Source organism: Protomyctophum bolini (assembly GCF_963924005.1).
Source record: "Protomyctophum bolini genome assembly, chromosome: 4".
Taxonomy (NCBI): Eukaryota; Metazoa; Chordata; class Actinopteri; order Myctophiformes; family Myctophidae; genus Protomyctophum; species Protomyctophum bolini.
The window spans coordinates 21,057,577-21,082,780 of record NC_137865.1 but is presented as its reverse complement, the minus strand read 5'-3'; the positions used below and the strand labels follow the sequence as shown (position 1 = coordinate 21,082,780).

Genomic DNA, 25,204 nt, shown 5'->3' with positions numbered 1-25,204 from the left:
GATTATGAATGTGATTATGCAGTTTTCATGAAATGGAAACAGCCATGAAATTAAAATACTTTCTGCAGGAAAAGTTAAGAGACTTGAGACAGTTGTCACACAACACAACAAGGGGGCCCGCACTTGCACGCACACTCACACATGCACACGTACATGCACAAGCCAACACACACACACACACACACACACACACACACACACACACACACACACACACACACTCTCTCTATAGGTCATCATGCAATTAGTTGATATGTAGCTCTCCAAGGAACAGCAATGTCCGTCCCTCCCTATGTCCCTATGCCGTATGTCCCTATTGTTTAGGGTACCAATAAGGGCAAAAGTGGCGCTGTTGTGCTAGAAACAGAGAGAGATAGTGTTGCACTGTTGCCTGTGCTAATTACAATGTAGAGAGAGAGAGAGTGTTGTCTGCTAATTCCCCCACAAAGTACTGTAACTGTGTTAGACTCATTTCTCGACCGTTTCGGACGCGGGGCGGCTCGCCGCAACCGGGCCGGCACCCTGGGCGCGTTCCTGTGGGTCTGGAAGTTCCGGGGATCTCCCGGTGACCCCCACACGGAGTTACACCACTCAGTTCACACAGGTGTGATTTTTATGTGAAGCAAGGCCTCTGAAATGTGAATGCTCTGTCGACGCTTCATGTCTGCTGTCTACACCTGTGTCTTCTCTTCTGATGCATGTTCAGGGCAGCCAAGCAGACAGTGTTCTGGTTCTTAGGGATTCAACGGTCCACCTACACCAACCCCACCGCAGCGAGCCAGGCGGCCGTTGCTTATCTGGCGGAGGAATCCCGCTGCTTTCGCCTCCAATTAGAGCCACAGAGTAAAGCCTCACCACCCGCCGGTCAGGAGAAAAATAACATGTTTGGAAGAAAGACAACTGTAGGTTGTGCCACACATCACAACTGAAGCTCCATGGTGTCTCTGTATACTAACTACACATTATATTCCACTCCCTGTCTACAGTCTATACCTGCATTATTGCCAATTTTATGATTTTTTTTTATTAAGGGATCAAGCCTGACTGACTTTTGACCTTTAGCTCACCCACCATTTTGAATGATATGAAAAACAGTTATAAATGTTTTATGAGCCAATTAAAATTGCAGTTTTATGCCCCTATAATACATACATGCAGCGTCACATGTTTATGAAACTATGGTAGAGGAGGGTCATGCAAAATAGCACTGAAACCAGTCTTAATCTAATTGGCCAAAAGGGGGCGCTATAGCAATCATTTGAAAAAGGAAACCTTTGAACAGGCATAACTCATGCCTCATTTGGCCAAAAGCCAGATGGCACTTGTTTCCACATGTGCCTTGACTCATGGGGATCACATCTGTCACTTTGACCAGTAAGTTCCGCCCTCAAATTTCCGCCATTTTGAGCAGTTTGAAAAATGCTTAAAACTGATTTTCGGCCGGGATGTTTGAGCAATTTGCGTGAAATGTTATACACACAATCTATGGACCATTATCTGAAATCCCAGTTGAAGAGAAGTTTGTATGTGAAAATGTGTACAAAATAATATAGCCGCAAGCAGCGATAACAGACATCTGTCTGTCTGTCTGTCTGTCTGTCTGTCTGTTAGGGGCAGCAGGGTGACCTAAAGCGGCACTGTTGAACAGCCTAAAAGGGCTTATTGCTGCTTGCAGCTATATCTTTTTAAATGTATTATATCCAGTATAATTATTACCAGTAAGACGCCCTGAGGGCGAGAAGCGACCGAGGTCTGCCTTGGTGGCGGCGGACTGCTGGGCGAGCGCTGGCGCTTTTGCATGGGGGATCAACATATGAAATTAATTATGTACTGGCCATATATGGAGCGTGTCTTGAGTGTACTGGGTTTGATGAGATCAGATCAACATATGGAATGTCAGAACAGGAAGGACGGGTGGGGAAGAATCAACATTATGGAATGTCAGAACAGGTCGGCTCCATATATGGGGATCTAAGGGTCTGAGGTTTGAGCTCAGATGTAGAGTTGCTGGCCGGCTCATTATATGCAGATCTAGGCGATGACCCAGTCTTGTCCATGTACACAGTATAGGTTATACAGGTTTAGATGTTGTTAATATATGATGGCCATATATGGAGGCGTGACGTGTCACGAAGCGTGATGTCACGAGGCGTGACCAACTGACCATATATGGAGGCGTGATGTCACGAGGCTTGACCATATATCGAGGCATGACCATATATAGTGGTGTGATGTTTGGAGGCGTGACTAACGGCCGGGAGATGCAGGTTTTCATAGTAAATCGATCTATGGTCGCAGTACAACAATCTGTAGACTGTAGAGCATGCCACACTAATATTTCCCTGCGTGCATCTGTATGAGTGAGTGACAAATAAACTTTATATTGAATAAACTGTACTGCCAGAACCTTCAGACTGAAAAGGACAAAGAGCTAACTCAGGACAAAGACCTATACTTGTTTTTAAATGGTGTACTGATTGCTATGGTGTTGCTATGGCAGCACGTTGTGCTCCATAATGCTTACAGAAATGCCTCATTCACCGCATTCATGTTCTCTAAAGACATGTTAACAAGGATAATGGGAGCTGTAAGCTTTTTCATTTCAAGGACCCCCCGTTTGATACCAGACTGGACCCAATGCTTCTGTTTTCTTGATTACTGCAATGCTCTTTTTCTAGCCTGCCAAAGAAAAATAACTGACAGACTACAACTTGTTCAAAATGTGGCAGATTTGTACAAATTACTCCAGTTTTATCCTCACTCCTGGTTGTTTTTTAGGATTGATTTAAAAATACATTTTACTTGGGTTAGGGTTAACTATACACCAACACCGTAGTATAAATTGCTTCATCTCAAGACCTTGATATACCTCCCAGGCATGGTGTGACTGGGTGCCACATATTGCACATACAGTTTAAAATAGTCAATAAATTATACAATTGACATTTTGCCCTCTGTCACAAAGCTGTTTCGACAGTCTAACAAGGCAGAGGGTAATGCCTCAGAGATTTTGAGGCCCCTAGGTAAAGACTGAATCCCTGAGCCATTCTGTTCCAGAACTAATAAGGAGCGCAAGTCTCACACAACTAGGCTAAAGCCAACATCGACCCAGCAGAAGAAGCTCGCTGAAATATTAGCCTTGTAGACTGTAAATATTGTACAATAGAAGATTAGAAATGTAAAGCCTTAATTAAGCAAATTTACACTGCAATATCCAGAGTGTTACAGTCATTTAAATCAAAGTGTAAAATTGGAGAGAGGTCCAATTTTATACAGTAAATGCATGAACTGGGCCTCAAAGGTATTGTATTTTTGCATTGAAAGGGGGAAAAAGGTTATGTAAATGTCATTCGACTGAATATTCTCTGGGGATCTTGACACTTTTAAAGTAAGGGATTGAATGAGAATTGGGCAAGTGCACACAGTGCAAACAACATCCATAATATATATTACATATTCATATAAGACCATTGCTTCAGAACCATAGCTTGATTCTTGAATTGGATTTTAAACAGGGGAATTCAGCGGAACAGCACTTCTAGGGAAATCTGCTAGAAGGCTACATTTCCTAGCACATGGTCTCCAGGGTTATAGGCTGCTTCAAAAGCAGGTCCTCCACCATGTTCCATTTCCTCTTAAAACATGCACAAACGATGAAGCAGTACGCCAGTGACCTGCTCATTGACAGCTCCCTGGGGAAGTTAAATATGGCCGCCTGCTGCTGGTGATTTGAAGCATATAATGTTAAGAGAGGGGTGCATGGAATGGGGAAAATTTAGGGTGGGGTGTCTGCTGCCTGTGTGTGCGCACGCTGTCTTCCAACCATCCCCTCTGTGAATGCGATCCACCGGGGAGCCCTGCCGCCTCCTCCTGCCCCGAGTCTCAAAGCTGCCTTTGAAACCCAAGTCATTTCAGGGGAGACGGCCTATTTTGTTCTATTTTCCAGTAACACTTTTATGAGTTTGCAACTCCTGGGGGAGTAGTAGCCCGCTTAAGCTAACTGTAAGCTACTGTGTCAAAACTTTCTAATACAAAGGTGAGATGTTTCATATCACAGATAAGAACTAAACAGAAAATATTGCCATGATCCCCCCCCCACACACACACACACACACACACACACACACACACACACACACACACACACACACACACACACACACACACACACACACACACACACACACACACACACACCTCACTGTCTATCTATATCTCTCAGCCCACACTCGTTCTACTTCTCTCCAATCTCCACATAACTGTCTGCATTAGACCAGTGGTTGAAACCTTTTCTGGATCAGGGCCCACTTGAATATTGAAAGCGTTTTTGGCCCACGTATTTGAATGATCAATCAATCAATTGTGTTCTGGCTTGGATCGATGGAACTAATAATTTCAGCAAAATTATTATTTTAAAAACAACAAACGTCATCAGTGCCCATACCCGAGGCGGGGTTGGCGAAAGGGCCTTTCTGTGTGCAGTTTGCATGTTCTCCCCGTGTCCCCTAGGTTAGGTATACCCTCACAAAAAACATGCAGTAATCCTGGTCTCTAAACTGCCTCCCCCTGGGCAGCCGGGGCGCCTGATGGAGGGGAAAGGAACTGGTTGGAATAACATGTTCCTTCCACGCGCTACGTCCAACCAGGGAAACTCCCCCTGTTAGTTGTAAAGGAGCGACTTGGACACTCATGCATGAAGGAAGCATGAGTTCAAGTCCGTTGCTCTCCCCAGGTTGATGGAGGGTGCGTAGAGCTCAGGATCACATTAGATAATTGACACAAGGGTGAAAAATGGGTTTGTGGGATATATATCTTTTTTTTTAAACAAAAAAACCCAACATAGGCTATTATTATTATTTGGGGAACCACTTACCCTTGTGAATCAATACTTTTGTCCTTTTCCCCTCCCATCTCTCACATGTGCTGCCTGTCACCATGGCTGGCATTACAGTCAGTGTACATGCCACACTGCAGGGCCCACTGGGATGCTGTCATCATCTGTTGGTTGAAACCACAAAGCCTCTAATCAGTAAATGTTCTCGTTAGCTGACAGTTCTGAAGACAACCAATGGAAAAAGTTATAGCCTATACCTTTATTGCTGACAAAGAACTTCAAAAACTAGGACACAAGCTTATCGCTTTGCTGCTTTGGGTAAGCAATACTAAGCAACCCAATCAAAGGCACAGGGTTTCATGCTTGCTTCAAGCTATAGGCTGTTCTGTTCTGCCTGAAGACAGATTCCGCCGTGATAGTTTCCCAGGGAGCTCTAGGGGTGTCAGTCAACACTTGCAAGACTTGATTAATGAGACTTGTGTGTTTGCATAGTGTATGCTGCCTGTCTGCTGTCTGTTGGCACAGAGCCAGAGAGAGAATCTGTACAAGATCTCACTAGTTCTGTACCCAGAAATAGGCAATGCGGTAACAAACACTTGATTCAGGACTGCCTTAATTATTTACTTTATAGTCCAAAATAAGTGCTTATAGCACTGAAGCATGGTGTGTAAAGGTAGGTTCGAGAGCTCCAGTACATTACAGTCTCACTCCCATCGGGCACAGCTCACTAGGAAACACATCAATACGTCATGGAAATAAAATACTCTCAAAATACAAATTCCTGATTATAGTTTTCATGTTTCATATTAAATATCTAGGAGACCCCTGTGTACAGTAGATAGTGTGGCACAATAATACTATTGAACATAATCTGGACTGGTTGGACCTACAGTATATTTCTGAAATGTGCAAAAATGAACATGTTTAGCAAGTAGTTTTGCTCTTTCTTATGCCTTCCCCGGTGGCCAGCCGTGGCTAGGGGCATTGCATTGTCCATCTGTCCATCTGTCCCAACATTATGAATGCAATACTTCAGGAACGGCTTGAGGAAATGTCATGACATTTGGCACACATCATGTCCACTTGGACTTAATTAAGTATGAACCGATTTCAAGTAGTTGGTCAAAGGTCGAGGTATGTCTGCCCCAACAGTGAGGACATTATTTAACAGACCTTTATGTAACAAGCCCCCATTGAGATTTCAAAATATCTTTATAGATAGGACAAGTTATTAGAAATGTCAATGCTGCAAACAACACAAAAGCAAATATTAACGGCACAATTTACATTATAGCAAAACATACACAGTATAGACTCACAGAATATGCCTAAAAGACAGGAAATGGAATCTAACTAATCTAACTTACAAATTGCCATTTGAATTTACCAGCAAACACTTGTTCACTACATTTCTACATTTCTTTCTCTGATCAATTTCCTTTCATAATGAATCATTCTCTTAAGAGACATCCGGCAAAGATCACCATATTGTTTTATTATTTCACTTCCAATAGCAATAAAAAGAGGAAGGAGAACCAATGCAGCATGCCGCTCATTGTCTTGGGCGTGATTAATGCAGCCCAAATTTATGCAGCAATGTATTTGATCTCTAAATAAATTATGCTCTTTCAATGGCCTAGCAATGGCCATCCAATCTAGCAATCTTTGCAATCCTACTGTGAAAGTTTGTCTTGTAAATGCTCATAGTCAGGGGATATTAATACAATCTGGGAATACATTTCTTACCAAGAATTTTCTTTCTTCATCAATGGGTTTGTAAGGGTGTCTACTAACATATCCCACATTGGTTTCTATTCAACCACCCTACAGGATTTTTTGACAGGTGCTGAAAGTTGAGGTACCATCAACAACCAATATATGGCAAAATGTTCTACATTTCATTATACTTTAAGTAGCATGTGGCGTGTGACTGTCAAACTAGGGAGTTTTCATGATTCTGAACCCATTCCAAGCATTAGTTTTCGGCCATAGCCACTTGCCCAAATGTGCCCAAATGTGCTGACCTCATCACATTTGTGATGACGGCTATGGCTTTTTTTTATGCCAAGGAGTGTTTTTCGTGCAAAACTAATGCTTGGAATAGATTCAGAATTATGAAAACCCCCTAGTTTGACATGTCACATGCTACTTAAAGCATAATGACATTTAGAACATATTTTGTCGTATATTGGTTGTTGATGGTACCCCAACTTTCAGCAGCTGTCAAAAATTCCCCTAGGGTGGTTGAATAGAAACCAATATGGGATATATTGTTAGTAGACACACCTTTACAAACACATTGGAGAAGAAAATTCTTGGTAAGAAATGTATTCCCAGATTTGACATTATTCTGATAATATTCCCTGACTATCAATACATGCTCCATCATGCGTTAGTGTCACAAACAAAAAATGGCAGATCTATAAGCTCACAACACGTCACAGACAAGATGCACAGTGAGCTTGTACATATCTGCTATCTTCTGTGCTCGACATGTCGTACGACGAAGAAAAAAAGTCTCTATACTACAGAGAATCTGTTGGGTCTGTTGCAGAGAAGAGGGACGTAAAGGATCAAGGAGGTAACGTTATTTCCTTGGGCTCCAATTTCCGAGGATGATAACAGCACCCTTTCAGCTGCCCACCACTTACAGTAAATTGGGTCTTTGAAATGCATAATGTCGGGCTCCTGGGTGTAGCTCCAGCAAACCTCATTACTGATTCTCCAAAAGGCTGCCTGCATCGCTGCCATGTAAGTGGTGGCGGTCCAGGCCTGTGATATTACATCTCCATCTGCAGAGTGAGAAAATACTGCTGGGACATCCCGGTGTGAACTCACGTCAGTTCCCTCCTGAGTCAGACCCTGATGGACTTATAGCCATCTGTAAACAGCCCTCGCACAGACCTGTGTGATCGCTGTTCCCAGTGACATGGTGGGACTGCTGAGCCAAGTGGCAATAGACAGATGGAGGCAGAAAACAATTTGTTACACCTTCGCCAGCATCTGGGTGCCCGCATCAAAAGGCAGCATCTTATTAGAGGCAGAGAACATAAGGGGTCAAGCCATTACAGCTGTAGGGACTGACATTGAGATGATAAACAGCTATTCACATGCCATGTGTCATTTGTTACTCATTTTGATGATGTGTAAGGAAGCCTATTTATTTCAAGTCTATGCAATAATTACACAGTCACTAAGCCGTGTTCACATCAAATTGAACAGTTGATCCAGTGTTGTGAAACAGCTGCAGTGTGACAAACAGAACATATAAACAGGGGGAATTAATACATTCGGAGAGAAAATCTTTATATAATTTCAAATAATAATAATAATAATAATAATAAAACTTTATTTGTATAGCACCTTTCATGACATAGGCCTGGTTTTGTTAAAGATTCCATTTATAACTAGAAAGTACTGTTCCTGAAGAAACAGGGATCACTAAGATTGTTGATATAGTATTAAAGGGCGACTTCACCCATTTTCAACCTATCTTCATATTATTGGTCCTCACTAATGCTCATTATAATTTGGTACCATTTTTGTCAACTCGGTCCGTGTTTCAGAGGCATCTCCCCATTGAAATGAAAGGGGAAATTAAAAGTGGTGGTGCTATAACAGGCCGTTGTGGAAAGATTGTGGCAGAGGTTCGTCATTGGCATCCAGGGAGTGTGTGTGCACGGTTTGGCATCGAACGGTGCCGGAGATTAGCTGTACACGGACGGATGGACACGACACACACACGGATGGACGGACGGACGGAGTGCAAAACATACTCTCTCTCCCCATGCCTTCGGCCTGGTGGAGACTGACAAATATCTCTAAAAGTACAAATTATTTCAAGAATTCTAATGGTTGCCGACATGTCCTAAGTAGGCTGAACGTTGTACAGTTGGAACAGAGTTTTTACCTAAAAGTATAAAGGACTAGTTAGGGGCCAAAAAACAGGGCGTAATAAATAAATACTAGGCCTTAAAGGAGAACTGACACGCCCCTCGGGAGCTAATAACTGCTATCAAACAATGCTATCATGATTCTGACGTCAGGGTGGCGAAAGCTTTCCCCAACGACTTCTATGCGGGCTCGCCGGGCTTGGTGGCCGTCGTAGCATAGCAACTTATGCTACTATTTTGGTGTCACATTTAGCTTGAATACTGGGTGAAAGTCTCATTCAAAAAATTAATTTTTCGCAACATTGTTCAGGTGAACTGTGTGTTTATGCTTGTTCATTGTAATAATCAATATCGCTATGATTATTTTATTTATCGCCGCGTCGCTCCGCATGACAACATACAGTCTAGCCCGTCTCAGATGCAGGCTGCACACACACGGACGGACGGACGGACGGACGGACGTATAGTCTCTGGTCAGGTCCCCGCATTGAACTGGGCATGTGTGTACGCACACACACACACGGCTATAGTGCATGACAGCGGGGAAGAGAGCTACAGACGCCCGAGGCAGATTCCGTGCCATTGCGTGTGTGTGTGTGTGTGTGTGTGTGTGTCCGTCCGTCCGTCCGTCCGTGTGTGTGCAGCCTGCATCTGAGACGGGCTAGACTGTATGTTGTCATGCGGAGCGACGCGGCGATAAATAAAATAATCATAGCGATATTGATTATTACAATGAACAAGCATAAACACACAGTTCACCTGAACAATGTTGCGAAAAATTAATTTTTTGAATGAGACTTTCACCCAGTATTCAAGCTAAATGTGACACCAAAATAGTAGCATAAGTTGCTATGCTGTGTGTGTACACACATGCCCAGTCCCCCGTAGAGGCTCATGATCTCGTCCGCAAGACTATGCCTCGGCATAGCGATATTTATTATTACAATGAATACAAACATAAACACACTATAGTTCACTTGAACAATGTTGTGGTAACTAACTACGGTATTACAGAGTGAGAGCGAGGGTGTACATGTCAGCCTGCGGCTGAGAGGGGAAAAGAACAGTAGTCGCGCTGCTCTCACAGCGGCCAGACAACAGCAGACCGTCCGTAGTCGCGACTGTCGCGCTGCGGGGCTGAGAGGTCTCAGAGCGGGCAGACAGGGGTGTTGGCGACCGGGGGAACATGGGACTCCAGTCCAAAATTTGCGCTTGTGCTGCAGTTCCCCTAAAAAACCCCACGCCAACCTCAATTGCATTCAAACTAAGCATTTCTGGCGAAAAAATAATTTTTTTCAATTACATTTATAGCCAATATGACGCTAAATGTACCGTCAAAAACGCTAGCCTGACCTATAGCCACTTGTTGCTAGCGCCGTAGCCCCGTTTCAAACTGTTTCAAACTGTTTTCAGTCAGACCACGTGATGTGCTGTACCACCCATATTAATTTCGGGGCATGTCAGCGGACCTTTAAGATAACATTAGTGTGATCGCCTTAGCGATCCCACAATGACAGACGGAATGACAGTCGTGTATTTATTTTGGAAGAATAAGAAATGCAGCTCTCGTGGGCCCCGTCAGCACTGATGTCATGTCAGACACAACAGAAACAGTCACCGTGGCCACTGCCCTTGGGGGGAATCCAAATTCGGGAAAGATTAAAGCTCGATATGAACCTCATTGACTTCCATTAAGGCCCAGGAGGGGTGCTTAAATGTTAATTATTTCCTAAAGTATAAAACAATATGGGGGTTGTGGAAGTACATGTGGCCTACTGGCAGCGCACTGGTCGGCCCAGTGTTTTATAGACACACAGACATCCGAGTCTCCATGAAAAGCTGATTCAGAAAGGTGGCGTTACAGGGGGCAGGGTGGCACAGTCGTTAGTGCTGTCACCTCACAGCTAGAAGGTCCTGGGTTCGATTCCCGCTGGGGACACTGTGGGCGCTGGGGGCGTGCTCTCTCCTCTGTGTCATCAGTGCCCATACCCGAGGTGGGGTTGGCGAAAGGGCCCTTCTGTGTGGAGTTTGCATGTTCTCCCTGTGTCTCCTAGGGTAGGTACCCTCACAAAAAACATGCAGTAATCTTCCCCCTGCCCTGCCGGGGCACCTGATGGAGGGGAAAGGAACTGGTTGGAATAACGTGTTCCATTCTCACTCTACATCCAACCGGGGAAACTCTCCCCTGTCAGCTGAAAAGAAGCAAACAACTACAAATAAAGGTAAGAAAGCCCCTAGTATGGACTTCTCCTTTAACAGTTTTTGTATTGAGTTGTACTTGAAATGTACTGTAATTCTGCAAACTGTTAATCAATCAATCAATCAATCAATGTTCAAACCCAAACGACCACAGCCGGGCAAGGCGGCCATTGATAGGGCCAGCCCATTCGTTTTATGAACAGCTTCCACCCGGCTATCAGTCTGTCGAACAAGGCATGACCACCACCTGTCATCAGGTCGGCCTTGGACTTTTGCTTTCATCATGGACTTACCTGTTGATTATAACTGCAAAGCTACCTTTTGTGGACTAGGTGGTTGAATTTAATACTTGCCGATACATACTCTGCACCTTAATCTGATGTACAACACACTGATCTGGCACTATTGTTTATGCTTTCCAGATGCTTTCCCGCGGTTTTAATGGGTTAAACAACTGGAATCAGCTATCCCTTCACACACATTCAGAAGGAGAGGTGGAGCTGTTATGAGATGTTTTTATCTGCCCATTTCTTGCTTTTATTTCAACGGGCATTTTTTACAATGAAGTCATGGCAGGTGGCTCTGTGGAAATAACTCTGAGCCTGTGCTGTCACAATTGTCAATATTGTTGTTACCGTTGTTGCTGCTTTTGCTCGTCTTTCTCTGTGTCTCTCTTTGTCTCAAATAAATTCAAAATGTGTCTCTCTCTGACTTTCTTCCAGACACAGCACATCGCTACCCAACCCACCCAAGGCCTGGTTCTGCCTAGCTCTGGTCCATAGCTCTAATGCATTGCATTTAGAGCTATGTTACTATCAACTTCCGGGCTCACATGAATGCAGACCAGCCTCTCGTTTTTTGTAAATAAAAATAACGTTTTTGCTACTCAGTACTCACAAAAACAAAGGCGGGTTGTGTCATTAGAAAGCCTACTTACCTAGTGGAAGCACTCTGAGCCCCCCACCACATATAAAAGGTACTTTTTGGGCAAAAAGGGATTATTTTTCACCGGAGGAAAAATATTCTCTATGAGGGTATTCTCTGGGCAATATCGGTAGAGGGCGCATTGGAGTAACTAAAAGTATTTTTTTCCCAATGGAAACAAAATCCCTTTTTGGCCAAAAAGTACTGTTTACACGTTTATGTGGTGGGGGGCTCAGAGTGCTTCCACTAAGGAAAGTAGGCTTTCTAATGACACAACCCGCCTTTGTTTTGGTGAGTAGCAAAAACGTTCTTTTTATTTACGCTAAAGACGAGAGGCTGGTCTGCATTCATGCGAGCCCCGTAAGTTGACAGTAACATAGCTCTAAATGCAATGCATTAGAGCTATGGACCCGAGCTAGTTTCTACCTAAGGGTTCTTCTTGTTAAAATGAGTTATATTAATCAGCTTAGCAAGGCTGCTCACTTATGGGAGTTTGCGCCCCCTAGCGTAAACACAGAAGCATTATATAAACTCACAGACAATTTTGGCTGGGACTTTGAGACGTGATGACGTTGAGAACCGCCCACCGGTGCGCTAGTATAAAAGCGCGTCAACGTCCCTTAGTCTCCATTCATTTGTTTCTTCTCATGTGTGTAACACAGCGCAAGCGAAGTCTCCCTAAGGTTTAGCATCTGAGTTATTTCCATAAGGACGAGAAAACTTCTCGGTACCGCGGAAACTGCTTTCCTAGAGGCTTCGAGAAGTAAAGAAAAACGGTAAGTCCGTTTTTCCTTAACCAAGGTTAATAATAACTTGGTGGGTGATGTAACTTGTGTGGTGGCTCGAGCCCTGCTAAGTTTCTTTACCCGTGTGACGGTGACTTAAGGTCCCGAACGTGTGACGGGCTAGAAACGGTCTCGACCCTTTGTTAGTTTCCACACGTGTGCCGGCATCGGTGGCTGCTACCATTAGCCCGCTGTAGCCGACACAGCACACGCACGTCCCGCGGCCCCGAAGCCCGTGACGGCGTGGTGAGCTGCACAAGATATAGTAATATTTTTTGCTTAGCTCTCACGTCTGTGTTGACGGCCTGCTTTAACAGCTAGTGTAGCCGACACAGCACACGCACGTCCCGCGGCCCCGAAGCCCGTGACGGCGTGGTGAGCTGCACGAAATATAGTAATATTTTTGCTTAGCTCTCACGTCTGTGTTGACGGCCTGCTTTAACAGCTAGTGTAGCCGACACAGCACACGCACGTCCCGCGGCCCCGAAGCCCGTGACGGCGTGGTGAGCTGCACAAGATATAGTAATATTTCTGCTTAGCTCTCACGTCTGTGTTAACGGCCTGCTTTAACAGCTAGTGTAGCCGACACAGCACACGCACGTCCCGCGGCCCCGAAGCCCGTGACGGCGTGGTGAGCTGCACAAAAATATAGTAATATTTTTGCTTAGCTCTCACGTCTGTGTTGACGGCCTGCTTTAACAGCTAGTGTAGCCGACACAGCACACGCACGTCCCGCGGCCCCGAAGCCCGTGACGGCGTGGTGAGCTGCACAAAATCTAGTAATATTTCTGCTTAAGCTCTCACGTTTGTGTTGACGGCCTGCATTAACAGCTAATAATAGCTCTTTTTTTTTTCGGCCTCCACATACAACGCCCCGCGGCCTTCTAGCCCGTGGCGCCGTGTATTCTAAACAGCATATAGTAATATTTCTGTTTAGCTCTCACGTTTGTGTTGACGGCCTGCTTTAACAGCTAGTAATAGCTCTTCTCTCGGCCTCCACATACAACGTCCCGCGGCCTTTCGAGCCCGCGGCAGCGTGGTGATCTGAAACGCGCAGCCTTGTGAAACTGATTGATTAAACTCGCAGTTACTGTTGTAACCAGGGTTATATGAACCAGCGAGCCTTGCCTGTAACGTGTTCGCCCACGAAGCCTCCACCTACGTGGCTGCTTGTAACTCTGCTCTTCGTTTCCACGTGCTTCTAAGCCTCGTGTGATGGCAGAGTCCCCGACCACAACCCGTCGCCAACGCCGCCGCGCCCGGGCGGACGCTCACAGCCAGTGCATACAAGGGGCGTGCAAGACCTGCAAGGGCCTGCTCGCCCATGACGACTTGCATGACGAGTGTCTCTACTGCCTGGGCTATGGCAACCTCTATTGCACAGAAGGCCTACACTGCCGCTCTGAAACAAGGAGCCAGGCACTGGTCCCCTGCATGGAGGCGCCGCTCTCCGACGCCCCGAGGATTCAAACAGCATATAGTGATATGCCTGTTTAGCTCTCACGCTGTGCTGACGATCTGGGTGAACAGCTAGTGATAGCTCTTTCCCCAGCTTCCACACACGACGTCCCGCGGCCCTTCGAGCCCACGGCAGCGTGTTGTCTGAAACTTACAGCCCTGTGAAACTGATTGATAAAACTCGAGGGTACTGTTAGTAACCCGGGTGGCATGAATCAGCGAACCATGCTGGTAGCGTGTTCGCCCACGGAGCCTCCGCCTACGTGGCTGATGGCTCGGGCTGCTGCTTCGCACCCCACTGATGTGGCGGTCTGCGACTCAGCTATCGCTGCACTTAGCTTGTAAGAGCGGCCATTGAAGCGGAGGTTACTGACGTAACTAGGGCTCCTTAATCGGCGAGCCCTGCCTGCGATGTCCGCCCACGCCTCTCTTGACCTTACAGGATGAGGCGGCTGCTCGCAGCGGCATGCCACTTCCTGCCTGGACCCTCACTAAACGTGGCTGCCGGTTGGCCGCCACTAGAGGTTACATGTGTAACCAAGGCCGGGCCCTATAATCGGCAGGCCCTACCTGCGGCCCTTTCGTCCACGCTTCTTGGCCCTGCAGGGTAAGGCGACCATTCTCGCAGCAGCGGGAGCTGGCCCTGCCCTGAGAATACCACTCAGACGCTGCCAGCTCAGTCTCTCGAAGGTGGGCAACCTGCGAGACCCCAGGTCTCGACGTTGCATGACGGTCTGCGATGAGGCTGGCACCTCACGCACATGGCTCCTCATAGGTTGCCGACAATTGTCGGTTTAAGTCCTAATTGAGTGACGTTCTCCTACGACGAGACCTCTCTCTACTGAGACTACCTGCCAGCTCGGCTCGTCACGGGCGCGTTACGTGCGGCGTCGCTAAACGGCCTGCGAGAACATGAGGTTACTAGCGTAACCGGGGTTCTACTGATCGGCTTGGCAGGGCCGCTCGCTTATGGCTAGAACGATGGTTACGTTCGTAACCCCTCGTTCTATGGGCCGGCGAATGCTTGGCTACCGCCTCCGTCGCGTGTTTCCTGGCTGACAGGAATGAATGGCGCTTGACGGCTTCGCCCCGGCTTCCACTTAGACGTCGCCGCCTTGGTTCCATGCCGGGTGACGGTCTGTGAGAACGGCCATGGATGGCCCTGTTCTCCTGTGACACCGGCGAGTCTGGTCTACGGCTCCCGTCACGTGCCTCCTGGTTTCCAGGGGAAGGTGGCTGCCTCCGACTTGTCAACTTTGCCCCGGGTTTTCTACCTGGACAATGCCAGCACGGTCCCCCACGGATGGGCGACCTCAGGAAACAATTGATTTCCACGCTGTGTGACGGTCTGATGATGGCTATGGACGGGCTCTTAGCCTGTGAGTCGGGCTGTTGCTGGTGGGGACTGCCTATGACCGGAGGTCTGTGGCTGGCTTGCCTGGTTGATGACCGCACACTTGTCTTGGCTTCGCCAAACTCGGGCCCCCCCCATCGGCGGACGACCTCGCGGGAACTGCTCACCGAACCTGGGGATCACTCTCGTGACCTCGGTTTCCTTTGCTCCAGCTAGTGATGTTCATTCCTAGCATTCCACCTAACGTGTCTGCCCACTGACCCGGGCAGCACAGGGCTGGTGCAATGTGGTTCCCATGCTGTGACGGACTGTGGGGGCGGCTAGCGACGGCCCTGCTAAGCCCCCACACGCCCGCGGCGCCTCTACAGTAGCTGGCGACAGCCCTGTCTTGAGTCCCCGCTTGTATCTTGTTCAATAAGGTGACGGCTTTCGCGACTGCTAGTGATAGCTCTGTCCTACCCACTTTACATGACTGGATACTAACCTGCTTTATTGTTTCCTTTACATCCTAGCTGAGGATGTCTGTGGCAACCAGAGCCCGCCGTCGGCAACGTCGCGCCCATGAGGACGACGACAGCCAGCGTCCGCAGAAGACCTGCAGGTCGTGCCCGGGCCTGATCGCCCGGGCCGACAGGCACGACGAGTGCCTGTACTGTCTGGGCTACGGCCACGCCGTGGAGGCGATGGAGAAACCGGGGCGGTGTACACACTGCCTGGATTTCTCTGACATGATCGTACGATGTAGGATTAAGCGTACACAGAGGGCATACCAGGCCCAACGGGACGCCCTCGTCCAGATCAAAGAGGATGAGGCCCAGCGCGGAATGTCTGCGGCACGGGGGTCCCGCAGAGGCCCTCCACGGAGGACCTGCGCACTGGAGGCCTGCAGGGGTTTCATAGAGGGAGGAGACAGACATAGTCTCTGCCTCTACTGCTTGGGGACGGCTCACGCGGAGAATGCCCTCACGGGGGAGGGCCCCTCCTGCACCCCGTGCAACAGCATGAGGTCCCCTGGCCTTAGGGAGTCGCGCCTCCGTGAAGTGCGGATGCACTTCGACAGGCCGGAGAATCGGCAGGTCGTCGGAACCCCGAAACCCACGGCGAGGTTCTTCGGAGGACTGCCTCGGGCGGCTCCGAGGACGACTGCCCCCCGGGCGGGGCCCATCCCGGCCCCGCGGACCGGCATCCGCAACGCGCCGTCTCTTCCCCCACGACCTGTGGATGTGATGGATGAGGGGATGCCGTACAACGGGGTCCCCGTCGCCTTCGACAAGGCCGACGTCGCCGGGCAGGGGAACGTGGATGACGTGCAACAGGTGGATTCGCCCCTGCTGCACGGGGCCGTGGCGTTCCCTCTGGTCGCTGCGGTGGCCTTCCTAGGACGTGGGTCGACGGTGCAGGCTAGGGTGACCCCCGCCCTCCGCCAGGGCAGACTGAGAGGGGTCCCCATAACCCCCCTAAGTTCGACCAGGAGGGCTGTTGGAGTGGACGGCGTGGCTTTTCCGACCGTGATGCGCCATCAGGGCCGTCTCGGAGTGGGGGGCCGACGCCCTTCCCCGTCCTACGGGACGTGCTCTCCTGAGGGGCACGACCGATGGGGGCAGCTGTAGGGGGCCAGACTGGACGTCTTTGCCTCTCTCCCCTCCGCCTTGCGGTCCCGGGCTTGTCAGGGAGGGGTCTCGGACCTCGCCTTTTGGACCACGCTCTAGGGATAATGGCCGGTCGGGACTTGCCCCACCTCCTTCCCCTATGAGGGACCTCGATAAGGGTAGGGGTCTCGGGCCCCACCCTCGGTCCTCGGAGGGAGAATGGAGGTTGATCAGGAAATGTGCACGCTCTTAGCCCCTGTACATTTTCTGTAGTATTACTGTTGTTTTTCTGTTTTCTGTATCTGCTCTGTATTGTTTTTTCTTGAATAAATAATACATGAGAACTGACGCTGTCACCGCCTGAAACTTCTTGGAGGGCGTGAGCCGATGTGTGGGGTGGTATAACCCACGACTGGGTCAGTTTCCTACGGGAGCTGTCCCAGGCCCGGTAGGTCACGCCCGTTTGCTTTTTCATTGGTAAATGAGGGCTCCTGTGCACCCACCTCTTGTGAGAGGATGGGCTATTCATGGGGCGTCCATAGGGCAGGACGGCACCGGTGTTACCCCGCTGCTTTCTCGCAAGAGAAAGGGGGGGGGGGGGGCGTGAGGCCGCTTCTAGGCCTGGGTGCTTTGGACGGCTATTTGGTGGTGTTTTCACTTCAAATATTCGCGGGCAGGGTTCTGTTGCGCATGATTTGAGATGGCGATTGTTTGAGGACTGGTGTTCACCAGCTCAAGTGGTGCCTTTTCAAGCGCCAGTGAGGGTCGTTCTGTCGTTCCTCCAGGACCTCTTGGATAAAGGCAGAGCCTTTAGTACTGTCAAGGTGTATCTGGCTGCTATCTCTGCCTGCCACATCGGTTTGAGGACAAGACGGTGGGCCAGCTCCCGCTGGTACGCCAGTTCATGAAGGGAGCTAGTCGTCTCCTTCCGGTGACTAAGTCTTTGGTCCCTTCATGGGACCTTGCTTTGGTTCTGGACTCTCTGTCCCGACCACCGTTTGAGCCCTTGGAGGAGTTGGGTATGAAGCTATTGTCGCTGAAGACAGCGTTGTTAATAAGCTTTGATGACCGCTAAGAGGGTCAGTGATATCCATGCGTTGTCCACGAGTGCGGAATGCATGAGGTTTAATGGGGATGCTAGGGTGGTCATGAAGACCAATCCGGCGTTTTTACCTAAGAACCGCCTGGCTACCCCGGTACCGATGGACCTGGTGGCGTTCTGTCCGCCCCCCTTTGCCTCTGAGGAGGAGAGGAGGAGGCATAACCTCTGTCCGGTGAGGGCATTGAGGTTGTATTTGGACAAAACTAAGGCGACAAGGAAGACTACACAGCTGTTTGTCTCCTGGGATCCCAAGACTGTGGGACTGCCTATCTCGAAGATTAGGCTTTCCCAGTGGATCGTGGAGGCTATAGAGCGGGCTTACTCTGGTAGGAATATAGTGCCTCCCATAGGGTTGAAGGCGCATTCCACGAGGGGTATGGCGTCATCCTGGGCCCTCTGTAGGGGGGTCTCTGTTCAGGATGTTTGTTCCGCTGCAAGTTGGGCATCGTCTTCCACTTTTGCCACCTTCTATAGGCTGGATGTGACAGCAGCGCCGATGGCGCATGCGGTCCTGAGCGTGGCCTCCAGTTAGTGGAGTGACTCGGCTCCCTGGGGGGACATTGGTTTTCTCCAGGGTGCTGAGCTGGTTGTTCTGTCGGCTCCTCTTAGGCGCTTATGACAGACCTGGGCCTGGTTGGCTTTCCCAAGGAGGGGCAGTAGTCCTTTTGGGGACGTACTGTGGTCCTTGCTCACAGATGGTACGGGCCCTAAGGGTCCAGACTTCGCGATGACAATAAGGGAGTTAATAAAGTCTCCCATAAGTGAGCAGCCTTGCTAAGCTGATTAATATAACTAGGGGTTACGTATGTAACCAAAGTTATATAACAGCGAGCAAGGCTGCTCACTAGGATTCCCTTCTTGTTGCTTGAGAAGAGAACAATTGTTATCGAATGGAGACTAAGGGACGTTGACGCGCTTTTATACTAGCGCACCGGTGGGCGGTTCTCAACGTCATCACGTCTCAAAGTCCCAGCCAAAATTGTCTGTGAGTTTATATAATGCTTCTGTGTTTACGCTAGGGGGCGCAAACTCCCATAAGTGAGCAGCCTTGCTCGCTGTTATATAACTTTGGTTACATACGTAACCCCTAGTTTTCCTTGCTACCATTGCAAAATTGCTTGCTCAGTCAGGGTGGGTGGAGTTACAATGTTGGATCTCTGCTCTATAGAGGGTATGCGCGTGACATCATCATCAAACCCGGAAGTTATGCGGGAATGCCTGAGTGACAAAAAACTACTTTCTGGCCTTGACAGCCCAGACATCCAAACAGAAAAGTCATATTTTATTGCATTAAAACTATGTGCAATTCACTGAATTGGCACTATAATTGAATTGAATCTATGACACTAATTAAAGAGTTCAACTTGAGGTGATCAAGGTTTGATGCTGAATAATTGTAGTGACTTGCATATGAAATAAATAGGCTGCCTGGCACATCAAAATGAGTATAAACTACTAACCAGCTGATACTTGGTGTGTTCATGATGTTTATCAATCCAGTGTCTGTAATTAGTTGACCTCTTATGTTCTCAATCTCTAATAACCTCTAATAAGATGCCTTTTGATGCGGGCACTGAGATGTTGTAGAAGGTGTAACAAATTGGTTTCTGCCTCCATCTGTCTATATTGCCACTTGGCTCAGCAGTCCCAACATGTCACTGGAACAGATTTCACACAGATCTGCTTGAGGGCTGCTTATACAGTACATGGCTACAGTCCATCAGAGTTTGGAGGGAACTGACATCACACCACGGATGAAGTTGATGTAATACCAAGGCCTGATTGAGGCAGCCTTTTGGAGCAACAGTAATGAGGTTCGCTGGAGTCAGGTCCAGGACACTGCGAGATTGTATATTTCAAACACGCAGTTTAAGTGGCAGGTGACGGGATGTTTGTTCATATTCTTAAAGGATATAACTTCAAGTTCTCGTCAATCAATAATAATAAGTCAGTCAGTCTATCAATCAATCAATCAATCAATCAACTCACTCTTCTCTGCAACATAATTAACATATTAGATTCTGTTATCTCAGATTGCCATCTGAGAAAACAGAATACTTCAGTAGCAAAAATAGACAAAATCGCCAAATGTTTGCCTATTCTTGTTGAATGTTCACATATGTACAATTACATGCCCAAAATAGGGATGCTACCTAGTGTACATGCTACGAAACAAAAATACGGTTTGTAATATCACAAGGCATGTGATTTATTATTTTCTTGTCTTTTTGTAACAGATATCAGTGCTAATTTTGGCATTTAGTCACAATTTTAGTTTAGTCATTTCTATCCTTGATCGTTTTAGTCAATGCAAATTCAAGCTAAATTGACTGCATTAAGTGCCTTTGTTTCGATCAAACATGGGGTCCATATATAGATGACAACAGTTGCCACAACACAGAAGACACACTGTAGCTCCACATCAGTCTTCTATTACAAATGAACATTTGGAGTTCAGCATTCAAGAGACAGAAACAGACACTGAACATGTTGGGTCATACGGCCATCGAGTCCCAAAATGACAGCAATAGTTGAATCACATTATACACATATTACGTACCTTGAGCCGTCTTCTACTTGACTTCATTAGATGGCCAGTGTCAAACTGTGGAATCCATGGAGACACATAGCGGCGTCAATCCTCCATACATCTGACTAGCTCGTCGGCCAGCCCCATTCTCCCGGCTGCCATCTTCTGACTCACCTTTAACATTTCAATTTCATGGTCAGATTAAAATCCTTAAAAGAGTAGGCCTAATACAAGTACAGTAAAGTGTAATGCAGTTTTAAATGATTCTCAAACGTGCATTCCTCTTTTTAGTAGATATTTCTATCAATTTCAGTACAATCATTCAGCATGTCAAACAAGATTTAAATTTACGAACTAAGATGAGCAACTCTGGATCATTCAGATCAGAGGTGAATTCTTTATCTTGCAAAATAAACACACCGTCTTTCTCAAAGCCAGATTAACCATTTGCAGTGCCCAGGGCCACAACCCATAGCTACAACCTGGTTTATCTGTAGCCTTTTTGTTGAGGTCATAGTCATTAGTCAACAAAATTAACACTGCACAATATGTATAGCTCCATTGTGGTTCAAATTGGGTACAGATTACAATTTAGGCTACCCACTAGTCTACCTTTTCTGAGGACCCAGACATGGGGGGCAAGAGGAAGCAACAAAAATAAAAACAACTTTATTAGGGAAAAACAACAGTAAATATTTGACTTATTTCTGGTTGAATACCCTTGAATGCTTTCAACAACGGGCAGAACAGCCACTAGTCCTTGCCATTCAAAAGGGAAATGCAATCATCTGCTGCTATTGTGTGTGTATGTTTGTGTCTGTCTGAATGCATTCTGTATTGGATTATGTTCCATGAATTACATGACCCAGTTGAAGGATTCAGATTCAGAATAAAGATAACTATTGATTCTGATTACTTTATTTATCCCAATGGACAATTCATTCCATTTTGCAATTGTAAACCCAGATGGATGCAGTCTAGTAGAACCGCTAGATCTGACTGGTTTACATTCGTTCTTTGCAAAGGCTGTAGTTCTGTTGTATGTTGATACTTGGTGTTCATGTTACTGTGACATGGAAGTGTACAGCTGTAATTTAATGTTGCTTGTTGTAAGAATCTAAGGTCCAGCTACTAGATCCATTCCTTTTTTCCATTCTTTGCCGGAGATAGCTGAACTGAACTACATCTATTTTGTAAACGGTTGCGATGTGTTGTGAGCATACTAGTCTTTTAGGACAGGTGACTGATATCCGTCTACAACCAACCAATTTATTTTTAATACAGGTAGATATTATGACAATGTTGGATCCATAAAACAAAATCACACCCGTGTGAACTGAGTGGTGCAACTCCCCTCTCTCTGCCCCCCCCTCCTCTCTCTCTCTCTCTCTCTCTCATTAGCAGGCAACAGTACAGCACTATCTCTCTTTCTGGCACAACAGCACCCCTACTGGTACTAATAGTCATACTCGTGCTCATTAACACATACATAGGCGAACACATAGGCAGACACGGACATTGCTGTTCCTTGGAGCAGTTGCACCACTCAAAAAGTCAACTAAGGTATATAGTTGATGCTTGAAATGTCACTCTAATGGATCATGGCTGCCCTCTGCTGTCTTGCCAATGAACTACAATGTGATATTATGCATCTACTGTTGTTTTGGAATATACACATTCAATATATGTTTATAGCCTACTGATGTTTAATATCTGGGAAAAGACCTTTAGGCATCATTGACACAAAACAAAGATATATTCAAGATGAAAATCATAAAACACAATTCCAGTTGAAAGTGCATGCAATTAACAGTGATTCAGTAATAGACCACAGACTGTAATGGAATAACTAAGAAAGGATCGGGCAAAGTTCGTCCACGAAAAATAAATTAGGATGACACATCACACTGATGTACTGATGTCCCTGTTTGCCACAGTAACCTGGACTGAAAATAAAGTAAAGTTTAGAGTTCTGGGCTGTAGTGCCAAACAGTACTGCAGGTGAGGCCATAGTTCTCTTCTCTGACAGACTCAGGCAACTCAAACTGGGCCAGTTGACGGAGGAGCTTTTTAATCCTGTGTCCCTCCAGTGGAGCTCTCCCTGGGTCTCCAATCAAAACCTGAGTGCCATGTGTTTTGATGCAGTGATCCAACCAGTTATGAAGACTATCTGCTAGGGCCTCCTCATAGAACATGTCTCCCAGAAGAATGAGATCATAGTCTGCCAGCTCTGAACCAATCATATTGTCAGTCATACAAGTGAGTGGTTCCACAGCATTTAGCGCACAGTTCATTCGGATAGCAATGGTGGCAACTGGAATGAAATAATTTTTGATTGAATGATTTAATACTTTATTAGTCAGAATAGAAATGTAAACCGCACGAGGTACTGACCGACATTTAGGCTAAAAGAATAAACACAAAAAAGTTCTGTGGTCCTATAGGAGGGTGACTTAGATCTATTTCTGTTTTGATACTAATTCATCAAATACAAATTCTAGTGAGATTATCATTTACTGAAAATATTTTGTGACTGTTAATTGGGATCTAGTGATTATATTCTATTGATATAATTTGTAGATTTGTCGAGTAGTTGACATTTTTTTAATTAAATAAAAACATATATATCAACAAATCAACTAAATTGATTAGTATGATTAACCACATATTTCATACTTTGTCATACAACGGTCTGTCATGCAAAAACAACAAATATAGCTGATCTACAAGCTTACAACATGACGCATTGTACCACGTTGTGGACTTTATTATTTCGTAATCGATTAGTTTGATCAACTGTTGCATCCCAAAATTGGGACTACAAATAAAACTATGGATAAAGAAATTAAGAATCTATTGATGCCTCACCAGTGTCGATGTCATTTGCAACAACATGCGCTGCACCACATAGTTTGGCAGCGATGGCTGAAGCTCCACAGCCACTTCCTAGATCCAACACTCTCTTGCCCCGGGACACTCTGGGATTATCGAGGAGGTATCTAGGGAGGTGGCATACGAAAATACAAGTTAGCAAGTTCGCAGGTTGCACAATAATTTATCAGAACAATTGTCTTGTCTGCAGTGGTGGACCAAGTACGTAAGTACTCAAGTATTCAAAAGTAGCCTACAAGTCACATTTCTTTTTAACATCAATGTGTTGTGAAATTTTAAATATTTAGCCTACCCCCAAAAAATTATACAATTTTGAACTTTTATTAGGATTTTAGTTAATTCATTCAACTGTAGGAGAAAACTTTCGCACACCTAGAAGTCAGGCATATGCACAGGTGCGTAGGCCAGTGGACATCAAAGAAAGCAATAGAATACACCCACACACTGTGTATTTGCTCGCTACATGAGTATTTTCTTATTTATTGAAGCAACGTTTCGGTCCCTCCAGACCTTCCTCAGGCATGCCTGAGGAAGGTCATGTACCGAGCAAATACAGTGTGCGGGTGTATTTTATGTGGGCGCTGGGGGCGTGTTCCCTCCTCCGCATCATAGTTGGCGAAAGGGCCTTTCTGTGTGGTGTTTGCATGTTCTCCTCGTGTCCCCTAGGGTAGACCCCTCACAAAAACATGCAGTAATCCTGGTCTCTAAACTATCTCCCCCTGGCCAGCCGGGGTGCCTGATGGAGGGGAAAGGAAGGAACTGGTCGGAATAACGTTCCTTCCACGTGCAAAGAAGGTGAAAAGAAGCAGCTTGGACTCCTCATGCATAGAAGGAAGCATGAGGTCAGTCTGCTGCCCCCCAGGTTGGCACCCAGGATTGCATTAGATAATTGACACTGAGTGAAAAAATGGGTTACAAAATCGTGGGATAAAAGGTGTAGGCTACTTGTCCACCAGTGATTTCCATAACCTTAAACTAGCAGCACACTGCTTAATGTGAGTTCATAATACCTGGTCAATGCCTGTCCCCCTGGCCAGTATATTGCCCAGAATGGGTCTGGGAACGGCCAAAGCTCTGGTCTTGCGTGCCAAAATCGACAGTTTGGAGTGAATAATCTCAACTTGATCTCTGGTGTAAGGTTTTGTCCTCCCACTATCTCTGTATTATCGAGAATAAACGTCCTAACATCATGATCAGTGTCATCATAGCATTTAAAAAAGCATGTATTCCTGTTTGTGCCGAATGCTCTGACAAGTGTTGAAACACGACTGACACTTTGCTGTTTTAAAAGTCCCAACATCTTCACAAAGCAGCTACTGTTATTTGTTTCCACACGGATGTAATAGCAGAGGACATTTGGTCCAGCGGCCGTGCTGCTCTAAAAGCAATATAAACATTGGTTCCATTTCTAGACACTCTCACGGACCATATGAGAGAAAATAATTATAAAGAATGTAACGTATCCGTATGTTAAGGATAATATCTGGTTAGGTGGTCATTGTCGGGAGATCATTCAACGACAGGGAGTTTAACCACCAAGGCGAAGCCGAACCACCATGGACTATTTTCCATCACTTTCGAGATGGAGCTAAGAATAGAAATAGCTGGGCGGTAGTTAGCCGCAATTTGCAACTCTAGATTTTT

The 25,204-nt window shown here is 46.5% G+C and overlaps 1 protein-coding gene across 1 annotated transcript; it reads right to left on the bottom strand.

The window, feature by feature from the left end:
- Positions 1-22,161: 22,161 nt before the first annotated feature.
- etfbkmt (electron transfer flavoprotein subunit beta lysine methyltransferase) lies at positions 22,162-24,860 on the bottom strand (the record flags this gene model as incomplete). The annotated part of the gene is made up of 3 exons (XM_080762125.1): positions 22,162-22,982; positions 23,537-23,667; positions 24,571-24,860. 3 exons carry the CDS (start codon positions 24,858-24,860, stop codon positions 22,633-22,635), a joined length of 771 nt encoding a protein of 256 aa, XP_080618251.1. The 3' UTR covers positions 22,162-22,632.
- Positions 24,861-25,204: the final 344 nt, after the last annotated feature.